The 11,786-nt window shown below is 44.6% G+C and overlaps 1 protein-coding gene across 1 annotated transcript; it reads right to left on the minus strand.

Moving 5' to 3' along the window:
* On the minus strand, nucleotides 1-11,099 carry SIRT4 (sirtuin 4). Its single transcript, XM_018572037.1, has 4 exons — nucleotides 11,053-11,099; nucleotides 8,521-9,044; nucleotides 5,856-6,150; nucleotides 1-275 (listed from the first exon to the last, which is right to left on the minus strand). The coding sequence occupies exons 2-4, from the start codon at nucleotides 9,015-9,017 to the stop codon at nucleotides 96-98; spliced, it is 972 nt and encodes a 323-aa protein (XP_018427539.1). The 5' UTR covers nucleotides 9,018-9,044; nucleotides 11,053-11,099; the 3' UTR covers nucleotides 1-95.
* Between the last annotated feature and the right edge of the window lie 687 nt (nucleotides 11,100-11,786).

The following is an 11,786-nucleotide window of genomic DNA, read 5'->3' on the forward strand; positions in this document are numbered from 1 at the left end:
CAGCTCTATGTGCACCCAGAAGATTCTTCCACCACTTATGAGACAATATATCCAATTTGCGCATAGTTGCTTGTTGTGTCTCTTCCACTAGTCATTTAGCTCACATTTTCCTGTAGACACGGATTCACTGACATTAACTTTGGCAAGACATCTCCACAGCGAGCGCTGACTTTAACAACTGCAAGATGATCGGCTCTGGTGGGTCCAATGTTAAGTATTGCAATAGGAATTCCCTTCTCCTGGGCTTTTAGCGCAAACCTATACCCGGAATAAACCTAAACAGAAGATAAAGTTCTTTTATAGCTCAATGCACTCTGTATTATTTTGTCAGACACTAATTATACAGGAAGAAGCTAGATAAGTCGAATAACTTTTCTAGGGATACTCCACATCTAAACTGGACACATGACATGATCAAATAACATTTTAGAGTAACAGAAACCTTTTCTGTTTGCAAAACAACCTTATTTAAGCTGCTACCAGCCATGCACATAGAAAAAATACAAAAAAATCATTAAAAACAGAACCTGTTTTCTATCCATTCCCCATCCCTATACATCAAATCTGAGCAGGCGTGAACCAGAGCAAAAGGTCTGTTCCCATGATGCAATGCCTCCACTGTTCAGCTGTGTGGAAACTGGCCAGAACAGACACATAATCTGTCAAGGTGTCAAACACTGGATGGTGCTTTCATTTATCTCCCATTTCAAGGAAAGGAGGTAAAAATGGTAACTGTTTACATTCAGCAATTTCAGAAACTATTCCTCTTAAACCCATATGTTGTTTTCTATTAGGGCAGGCGTGCTTTTTAAAAGGAGAATTAAGGGGAGAGTGAAATACAATCATCCCCATAATTAGAGCTGATGTGTGACACTGCAACTGTCACATGTCGGCTCTATAGATCGAGAACTGAGTGAACAAGCACTGCTGATCGCTGAGTTCCCGATCTTCTCCCTGCAGAGAGCGGTGATTGTCAGTTACCACTCCCTGCAGGGATTCCCCCCTCCCCTCTCTGTTCCTCCAGCGCTGACTAGAGGGAAAGTCAAGGGAAGGGGTGGGCACAGCTGGATCTGCCTCTAGAGAGGCAGAGCCAACTGTCAATCAGGTGGTGGGGTGGATCCCGATAATAGTGTCAGGATCTTTCCTGGCCGCAGCTCTTTTGCCTCCTATATGCTGAGTTTTGGGTCACAGGAGGACATAGTAAATGTCTTCCTGTGACCCTAAAGAGAGCTATGGCCAAACAAGCTTGGGCTATAGTTCAGGTCATTATGCTTTAATGACTTGAATAACGCTAGCCATACATGCATAGCATGAATAGATTCCTTCACCCACACTAAACTGCGTGGATGAAAGAATCTCTATCTGAGCAGTTATTGTATTCAAACAGTCGGCAACCTTGACTTCGGGAATACCTGATTGGATGCAGTCACCGTTCAATCGGCAATGTTCCACCGGACTCATTTGATTTTTTTCATCTAAGTTTGTTGTGCTGGGTGGTGCTGACAGGTCCACCCACAGCTCCAATTTGGGCTTATTTAGGAGGAATGGTATATAGCTACCTTAAAGTGGTAGGAAAGTGACTTTTAAAAAAAAAACCCAAGCTTTAAGCCATAATGTTCTAGTATGCACAGCATATTAGAACATTATGACAAACCTGCCAAACTGATCCCCTCTAACGCCACAATCCTCCCTCTTCGTCGTTTCCATCTGTGGCTCGGTTCTTTTGCAGGTTTGGTGTCTTCAGCCTGTTAATGGGCCGGCTAGCATGAATTCCCATGTATGCGTACAGGGGTTACTGCATATCAGCATGGCGGGTCTGTTAGCTGAGTTGTGCATGCACATCTCATCGTATAGAAATAATAAAAGTGCCAAATGATCGAAAAAAAAGCTTTTATGGCAGAAAAGACTGTGTAAGTACTGCCATAAAAAAACCTGCCAATCAGCATTCTCTAAAAAATTATTTAACTTACACTTTAAGGTTTAAAGGCAAAATCCACCTTTTGCACACAAAAAAATTAAATAAATAAATGCAGACACATTAATAAAAGAAAAACATGTGCACTTATTCTTTTTTTGCATTTGAGCCTGCAAAGCACTGCAACCACTATCAGTGGATCAGTGAATTGCGGGTGCAATGCTCTGCCTCCAGCAGACTCTTTCTACCAGCTCTTGTCCATACGGAGGTACGGACTTTCAGCTAAGGGACGGTAGGAAGTATGAATGGACTACAAGTGCAGTGATGTCCCTGCACTTGACCGGAGGTGGTGGGTTGTCAAAGTCACCATATGTCATGTTAAACCCTGATTATGGGTGTAACATAAAACTAGAAAGGTCTAATAAGTAAATTAAGCCTTTAAGACAAGAGCTAAAGCATTACCCTGTCATGCATTTCCCTTATTTTCCTTTTCTTATACTGAACCTGTTTTCCCCATATATGGCTAGTAACAAACTTAAATTGGCCTGAGAATATCAGCTGATATTCTCAGTAAATAACACAAATTCTCAGTGCATGGTTTTGGTTATCCATTAACGTTCATTGTTTTTCATGAGGTGGTTGCACTCTGTGTCACTGCAATCCAACCTCACACACAGCAAAGTTCTGTCCTGTACAGTCAGCAATCTTAATCTGAGAAATGCATGCATATGGCACTTCTCTCTTGTGAAAGAACTCCAGTCTAATCAAAAAGTTTCTAGTTGTGAGTACCAGTTTCTATTTTTTAATAAACGCTTTATTAAAGATTCCCAGAATGGAGGTAGCAGCAAAGCTGTGATTGCCCTGATGAATAATAATGTGATTGCCCTGATGAAGGGACCCTGTGCGGCCCCGAAACGTTGGTATTTCGTTATGTGTGACGACTTGTCCGATTAAATGGACGTTTATTATCTGAACGCTATCTACTGAGTGCTGGCGATTCCTTCTTTCTATTATGGACTACAATCTCACATTTAGTTTGGGAATGTAGTCCATCCCGGGAGTGAGCTTGGAGCGGTGGCTACTTTACAACACACACAGGGACCATAGCGAACAAAAGTAGCCACCCTCCAGAAGGAAGGACAGTGTCAGCACCAATTCAGAGATGATTAGAGGATCTACAGCTGAGTGATACACAAATAAGATACATTTTTGTTAATAGTTAAGGAACTTGAATGCATTTATAAGATTTAACTCCTGAGTTTATTGTCACTTTAACTCCTGAGTTTGGCGTCACTTTAACCTACTAACAATGGTGCCTAGGTTTCAGAAATGGTGGTTAGAGGTGCACCGAAATGAAAATGTCAAAACTAAAACGAAACCGAAAAAAATAAAATGTCAGGCCGAAACCAAAAAATTGTTTTATTTAACTTTCACTTTTTTTCAAAATATTGTATTTTTTATAAACTTTTTCACTTTTTATATTTATTTATGTATTCATTTTTTATTACATATTTGTATTTTTTACTTTACTTTTAGGGGCTTTGGAGAAATATTAGGAGTCTAAACAGACCCCTGATATTTCCCTTGTAAAATAGAAAAAGAGATTGAAGACACAGGGCCCTCAATCTCTATTTCTGCATCCCCTGTTATAAATGAACATTAATCCTCTGTACTGAGTGTTCCTGTTTATTCATAACATGAGGACATAGTATGTTTACTATAACCACAATCATGAATGAACAGGAGGTGAGGTAGATCACTTCTCATTCATTCATAATTGAGGATATAGTAAACATACTATGTCCTCAATTATGTACAAACACTAAGCGATCCATGATTGCTGAGTGTTTGCACTCGCTCTCCTTCCTGATGCGCTGTCACAGGAGGCTGAGCGAGCAGTGTGGGAGTAGAGCTCAGCCTCCCGTGACAGCGCTGACTTTCTCCGCCCACACACCGTTCTGCCGATCTATGACAGGAGGCTGAGCGGTGTGGAAGGAGATACGCCGGCCGCTCACAGCGCTCTCCTCCCGCAGTGCTCGGCCGCCTGTGACAGTTTCTCTACTTCCTCCCCGCTGGAACACACAGCAGCGCCCTACGGGGAGGAGAAAAATCATGGATGCTCCGGTGTATCGGCCAGAAAATTGCATTTTCGGCATTATGCCAAAAGTTTCATTTTCGGCCGATCTGTTTCGGCGGCCGATATATTGGTGCATCCCTAATGGTGGGGCCTTTTAATATGTGAAATATTTCACCGCTTAACGTGCTCATATACAGAAATGTTAATATAAAGCTTTGCTAACAGTGTTGCTGCACTGGGGAAAAAGTAATAAAAGTAAGAGAAATACTTACCCTGATTTGCTGATTGTATTGTATTTCCAAATGCCTAAGCACCTGGTCATGTGGTCTCTCCTGAAAGGAAGGTTTAAAGTTCAGACTCGCTGATCCCCTCCTTCAGCAGAGATTAAGGTGACTCTGTTGATTTACCAAACTTGGTTTAAAAAAAAAAGCATCTGCAAAGAAACATCTCCTGTGGTCTCCTGCTCTGATGCAGAGAAATCCCAGGCTGAAGGTTCTGAAACCGAAATTTTTGGGGGTGTCAATCGGCTGTATCCATCGTTGCACCCATTGTTGTAGTGACGTAAGTGTTGCACTTCCAACACTTACTTCACTACAGACACGTAGGGGTTGGTGGGAGGAAACAATAAGGGCAGTGGGGAACAAAGGAGATCAACACTTACGGTAGGGTCACTTATCTGTGATTTCCTGGTGCCTTCCTGGCAGCATACAAACGATAAGCTCCGCCCCTTATCCCTACCCACAGGACCAGTAAAAATCTATAAAAAAAGAGAGAGACTCCTCCTGCATTCTCTTTTTTGTCCTCGCGTCTCTACCTGCGACCAGTCATGTCGTCCCTACCTCTGGGTCATAAAGTGCCGCAGTGCCGCCTGGGTTCAGCCTCTCCCAGGTGTAGTCCCAGTTCCTGGACTGTTCAATGTGCCTTTAGGACTGGGAGCCCCTTCTGGCAGTTCTTAGGGGCGCGTGGTGTCCCGCATATATCCTAAATAGGATTACAAGCGGTGTGGTGTTGAGCAACAGGGCCATTGTGCAGGAGCCCAGGTAGGGATCTGTTTCTCGCTTTTTTCTGCTTTTTTTTTTCTCCTGTTGTTAAATCTTTCTTTTGTCTCCTTTTCCCTCGGTCCTCACCTCCTGATTTTTGGTGCCTCCCCTGGGTCATCCATGGCTCTCCTTCTGAGCATGGAGCTGCGGGGAACTGTCTCTGCAGCTGCCCGGGTCCTCTTAGGTGCGGCGCCCGCTCTCTCCGGCTGTTTTACCGGAGAGCGATTGACGTCGCTGTGCCCGCCCCGTCGCTGCATTTGCGCGGTCCATGGCAGAGGCCGCCATCTTTGTTATTGGGCAAGATTGCCCTTTCTGCAATTTCGAGGAGGAGGGGGCGGATTTTTTGAGGGGATCGATTGGGATCCCTATATGGACCAGTGAGGCCGGCATGGCGGTCCTTTGGCCTTCTGGGCCTGGATATCGTTTTTTGCTGTCACGGATTTCTGGAGTTTTTCCTGCAGATGTGTGCAGCCTTCACTGCAGATCCCTGCCTGGTAGTCGCTTCCTCCCTTCAGCATGAGCCGTTCCCCACGATTGCAAGAACAGCCATCCGCTTTCAGGTAGGGAACCACCAAACGGGTGAGTAACATGAAAAAAAATTGAGTTTTTTTTGGGCTGATGTGTGGGCGGCCGTTGGTTGTGGTGGGGCTCATTCAACAAGCACAAAAAAAAAACAACTGTCGCCCATTTGTTTCCTTTATCTAACTGATGGTCTATTTACATATATTTGAGGATACCAGGTACTTGCATATTGTGCTTGCAAAGGTAAAATACATTGGAAAATCTATGCATTAAATTTCACTTTAAAAAAAATATGTTTTACCTGCAGTGAGGATCCCATTACCAGCATGGCATCAGCTTCACCTAGCCGGTCATAAAGAGAGAACACCAATTCTCTATTTACTGTGTCACCAAAGAATGTCACTTGCGGCTTCAGAATACCCCCGCACTTGTCGCAGGGTGGGACACGAAAATTGGACACTTGCTCATCAGTCAGGAAAACATCACCATCTGGTGCAACCCCATAAGCCTGTTCATTCCAAGATGGATTGAGAGCTATGAAGCGTTCTTGAAGCTCAAATCTGCTGCTCACCGTGTGACAGCCAAGACAAATCACCCTAAAAAAAAGCAAATAACAAATGATGAGCATTTCCACAGGGGTATAGCAGTATTTTCTTCACCTGTTCTACCTATGCGTCCAAACGTGGCCCTGTCCATGAAATCTGGCTGCTTAAAGTATACCTGTCAATACCTGGTAAATTCAAAGTGAGCACAAGATGAAAAAATGCATAAACAGATTATCTTCAGTAAAAAGCATTGTCAAAAATCATTACATACAGATACAGCGGCAGGCTTAGGGTTTCATGTAAATCTTTGCTTTTACTCGGCTTGGTCCTAGTCCCTTCCACCCCCATATTGATACTTTAAGGTCATGCTTAGCCGCACTATCCAAAGGAGAGGCTCAGGAGGCAGGCAGTGGGGAAGACTAGCTAGACATTCAAATAAAGTTCAGATTTGCTTTCAACTTCCGCTGCCTACATATCTGGGTCTAATGATTATTCAGACAGGTAGTCTGGAGAGTAAACAAAGTATGTGCAGAGGGTCAGATACAGGGAAGAGACCAATGTGTGAGTTTGGGATGGTATCTCATTGCTGAAGCAGGTCCTGTTCGGCTAAAATTCACTACCAAAAGCAGAATCCTCTAGCAGAGCAACCAGAAGATTCAATCTACTAAATGTCTTTGAAAAGTACTATCCAAGGCATGTCTGTTCAAGAAAGGGAAAGGTTAGAACTATTACAAAAAAATGGAACAAAGTTTAAATGTTTTTTTAATCACACCATGAATGACTGTCTTATCATTCTCTTTAATAACTACAGGACTTCTGAGTCCAGGGTATTCTCTCTGGCTGTTACATTATTGGATTACAGGATTGGACCAATCCCAGGAGCCAGGTAGCTAATGTTCCTTACAGCTGGTGTCCAACTTTTGAGGTTTTCTCTAGCTGATGTCAATGGAGCTGTCTCCTAAAAAAATCCTGCTGGCTCTTGACCTGTACAGAGTGGCTCCTCAATTCTACAGCAGTCTGTCCACACTTGTATTATTATTCCTGAATGGAAACCTCCAAGGAAATGTAAACAGTTAGATGAGGGAAGGCTTGAAAGATGGGAGTGAATCTGGGATTACAACTTGGATTTACTTTAAAAAGGGATATCCCTTTAACAGTCATCCATAGATACATGGTGTTCCCAACAATTCACTCTATATTTCATATTTGGCCAAGTGTAACAGTAGAGTCTTCCTTTAAGCTGCTGGATCACAACTGCGGATCTAGTTATCAGAGCCCTGTTCGAGATAGTAGGCGTTCAGGCTGGGGATGCCTCTATAGTGAGGAAGAGGGGGCGCAGCTCCCACACACATCATATACCACCAATATAAACATACCCCATATACCTCTGTATTACAGTCATACAGGGGTGACAATATAATGTGGTGTCTTAATGAGTAACATTCAATGGAGGACTAAAGGGGTTGAATAAGATGCAGCATGGGGTCTGCTGTGAAGAATAGTTCGGGTTAGCTGGTTAACAATTTGAGCAGTGCACAACTAACGGAGTCTTAGTAACAATTGAGGGAATTAAGATGGCAAGGTACACAGAAGCGTATGCACAGTTCACAAAGACAGGGATTACCCCTATGTTCAGTACAGGTTACTTGCGGTTGTGCAGCTGGGTACGTGGGATATGAATCCACGGATAACGCTTGCAGGCGTGTAGCAGTAGCTCTGAAGGAAACCGCAATCAGCCCAAAATTCCGGATGGAGAGCGGTGCAGCAAGAGGGGGATCAATTGCTCAACGTACATTCTCCTTGCTTGAACGCCGAGCAATTGAATCTCCCTCTGTCTTAACGAGGGAGCCGGCGTCTAGTGGGTGGAGTTACTGATGGCGGCCAGCGTGTCCATCACGAGGAGAGGTGACGTCGCTGCTGAGGGAGGTGCCGTGATGTGCGGACGAAGTGCCGCAAGGTAAGATCATGGCACCAAGTATATATTTAAATGAACACAATATACTCTACCAGAACTGGTTGAAAATCTGAATCTCATCATGTACCTGAACTATTAATAGACCCTATAGCTTGCTTCCATTTTAAAAACCATATGTTTTTGGCCTCACAGGTTGCCTTAAAAAGCATTAAACAAAAGCTGCACAAAATAAGTGCAAGGATAAATTAAAATGAACTGACAAAGAAGCAGAGAAGGAAAACATTAACAGTGTTATTCACAAAAGGGTGAAGATTTTGAAGAAGGCAGGAGAAGTGAACAATCTAGGACAACATAGCTGATTTGGAAAAATTCTCCAGTTCAGCTCACTTTCCAGTTCAGCTATGTTGTCCTAGATTGTCCACTTGTTCTGCCTTCTCCAAACTCTTCACCCTTCTGTGAATAGACCTGTAAGTTATTAGAAAGCTATAATACTTTGTTCTCATTACCTATGGGTGCACCCGTGCAATTCAGTCAGACGGCGCTGTCCAGCTTTAACGTGTAAGGCATCAACATTTTGTGTCACTAACCAATGCAGCTTCCCAGCATTCTCCCAGTTATAGAGAGCCATGTGCGCCACATTCGGCTTATGGGATGAAAACTGTGACCACCCTACAAAGTTCCGGGCCCAGTATCGCCTGCGAGCAGCCTGACTCCTGACAAAGTCTGCATGCTGAATGGGTCTACGTTCAGTCCTGGCATACAGTCCCACTCCCTCTGATCGGTAATCCGGGATTCCAGATTCTGTGGAGATTCCAGCACCTGTCATGACGAACAATCTCTGAGAGCGGAGCACAAAGTCTTGGAGGCGCTCCACTTCATTCGGATCAGCAGGGGGACAGCCTGGGACATATCCTGACAAACTTAGATTAGAGCTCCGTCTGATCAAGGCAATACTGTGTTTACGAAACGCAAGAGAACATTTGGGGGCTGAGATCCACATCATTCAGATGCTATGATCATAGTTCACCTTCTGCAAGACAAGTAGAATAAGTGACAGTGAGTTCTGTAATCTACCAAGGAAAACACTAGTCAAGATTAAGATAACCGGTAAATTCCATGCTATGTGCACTTCCTGCTTCTATTTTTTTATGTAAGCGGGCATTGGCCTGGTAACTGCTGAATTTGGGCCACAGGGATATCTTAGTAAATGTTCTCCTGCGACCCAAAAGAGAAGTGACGCTGAGGTTTGGCTTTATGTCTTTTTTTTTTTTTTTTTAAAGAGAACTATGGCACAACCTTTTTTAGTGTTTGTTCTCTTTTGGGTGACAAGAGGACCTTTACTATAGCCTCCTGTGACCCAAAACTCAGCAAATAGCAGGCTATTGCCTGCTATATGCTGACAGCGTATAGCCGTGCTGCAGCAGGGAAAGATCCCAACAATATTGGGGTCCCTGCTACCTGATTGACAGCTGGCTCTGCCACTCTAGAGCCAGACCCAGCTGTGCCCACCCCCTCCCCTGTCTGTCCCTCCAATGAGCCCTGGAGGAACAGAGAGGGGAGGGGGGAATCCCTGCAGGGAGCGGTGACTTACATGTCCCCAGAGGTGCCCAACCCTCATCCATGCTTTATATACACCAATTCCTGGGGAAAATACAGTCCTTATGATTGCTTTCCTCTTACTAACATTGGCATCGAGTTTTACCAGCCAGGTGACTGCCATGCCAACACCACTCTGTGGCTGGCTTAGGTAAGGTTTATCTTTGTGGTGCAGCAACAAGCTGGAATGGCCAGCAGGTATTCAGATTTGCAGTCCAATTCCCATCCTTCATGTCGTCACACAGGAACCTGTGTAGAGCGCCCAAACTGTTTACTCCACTTTGGATGGAGCGTGGACAGGTTACAGCATGTGTAGCCAACCTTGACACGCCAGCTGTGGTGAAACCACAAATCCCATCATGCATCTGGGAGTCATGTCCGTGGGTGTCAGAATAATGCAATGTCTCATGGGACTTGTAGCAGCTGGAGGGCCGAGGTTTCCTACCCCTGGGTTAGGGCCTCTGCCAGGAAGTGATGGAAAATGTATTTGTAGGCTCAGTTCACACTGCGGCATAGCGGGGACGCATGTTACAGGACTTTGTTTTCCGCACGTCCCCATTGGGTCCCTGAACACACACCAAAAGCAGAAAAGAAGTACATGCCACAAATTTGGCGACATGCTTTCCTCGTTTTTGTCCCGCATGTGGAAAACACATTTGTTTGGCCACATTTGGAGTACCATTACCTAATAGTGGCACCGCAAATGCATTCTGCGTTTGTGCATGTATCATGAACATACGCAGAAGCTTGCACATTTGACGCACAATCACAATACACACCAGTGTGAATGGACCCCTAGGCTGGGTCATTTGCTTTTTTACTGCCCCTCCCCTGAACACCCACCTACAATTGTACATGGCAGCCACTCACAGTGGTATATATACATGGTTGTGGCGTGGCACATTTGTCAGGGGGTGGCGTCTGCCCAACGCGCCCACTGAACTATACAAGGCCACCCCGCTACCAAGGGCCAAACGCTTGCAGTATTGTCATGTGAAATTCCCCTCACAATAAAAAGCCAAAGCAGGCATTCAGGAGGTAGCAGTATTACCTCCTGAACTCCTCTGAAAAGTGAACCACCAAAGAGATTTTTTAGAGGTGTTTGTAATCCTGATGTCCGTGTGAATAAAGCCTTGTGACTCAAAAAGGGGCATTTAGAGTATAGTGAGGAAGGGTTAGACCTTGTGATAAGTATTGTATGGCGTCTCTAGTCATGTGTCCATGACGTCACTAATGACATCCCACACTACGTCAGGGTGTGAAGAGCACGGCAGAAGAAAAGCTCATTTATTAAGCTCTACTAATCACTTCATAACATGAGCAACCTCCATAACACACTCCTAATGTTCCCTGTACTGCTGGGAGGGTGTATGCCGGGACAGACCACGGGGCAGACGGCAGCCATAAAACCTAACCGAATACCCTCTACGTGACACACTCACCCGCTGCTGTCACGGCTCTGTAGAAGCAAAACTACAGTCCCCACAATCCTCCGCGCGCAGACCGGAAGTTCCACTTTGAGAGGGTTATAAGACCGGGGAATAGAGTGGGGATAGCCCGTGGATAGAGTAGCGACAAAGGGTTATTGGCGGTTTTAAAGGGGCTTCACATCTCAGGAAGGCTGCAAAGATGATCCCACGCACACTTTACACTGAGCTAAAAGGTTGTTGTGAATGAATGGGGAGCTGTGTAGGGCAGCAACCAAGCCGCAAAAATTCGGACGTAAGGACAGTGTTATTGAAAGGTTGGAGGGGCGGGGCGGATATGATAGGTGTTTTATCTATGTAGAGGTGACAACTCTAGAGTCGAGGTGGATTAGAGCCTGCTGGTGTCAGCTTATGGGGCAATACAAGTGATAAGAAGATTGCTTGCTGCTAATCACATACAAAGGCTCTTTTTATACATTTTTCAAACAACTTTGACCCAGGATTCACACTTTTTCAATTAAATCCAAATGGAAAAATTTGACTTTGGTGAAAATGTTTATAAATAGATCTCTTCTGTCCTGGTCTGGAGAATCTGGTTGATCCCCTGAGGCCTCCCCTTGGTCATTGGCAAACACCATGAGGAGGGCTTAGTCCTTCAGGTAGTTTTATGTTGCAGACAGTTCCTAGTCACTTCTTGGATCTGTCAGTGGCTGTTGTCTTCTTTGGACTACTTTTGGACATGCTGGCTC

The sequence above is a fragment of the Nanorana parkeri genome, unplaced genomic scaffold, assembly GCF_000935625.1.
Source record: "Nanorana parkeri isolate BGI_ZX_2015 unplaced genomic scaffold, ASM93562v1 scaffold1911, whole genome shotgun sequence".
NCBI lineage: Eukaryota > Metazoa > Chordata > Amphibia > Anura > Dicroglossidae > Nanorana > Nanorana parkeri.

Bases quoted from the DNA above. Each gene is read 5' to 3' on its own strand.
- SIRT4 (XM_018572037.1), bottom strand. From the start codon at position 9,017: ATGATGTGGATCTCAGCCCCCAAATGTTCTCTTGCGTTTCGTAAACAC. The intron at 6,151-8,520 runs GTAATGAGAACA...GCTTTTTTTTAG, and splicing joins TTGCACGGGTGCACCCATAG to GGTGATTTGTCTTGGCTGTC. The intron at 276-5,855 runs GTAAAACATATT...TCTTCTGTTTAG, and splicing joins TAATGGGATCCTCACTGCAG to GTTTATTCCGGGTATAGGTT.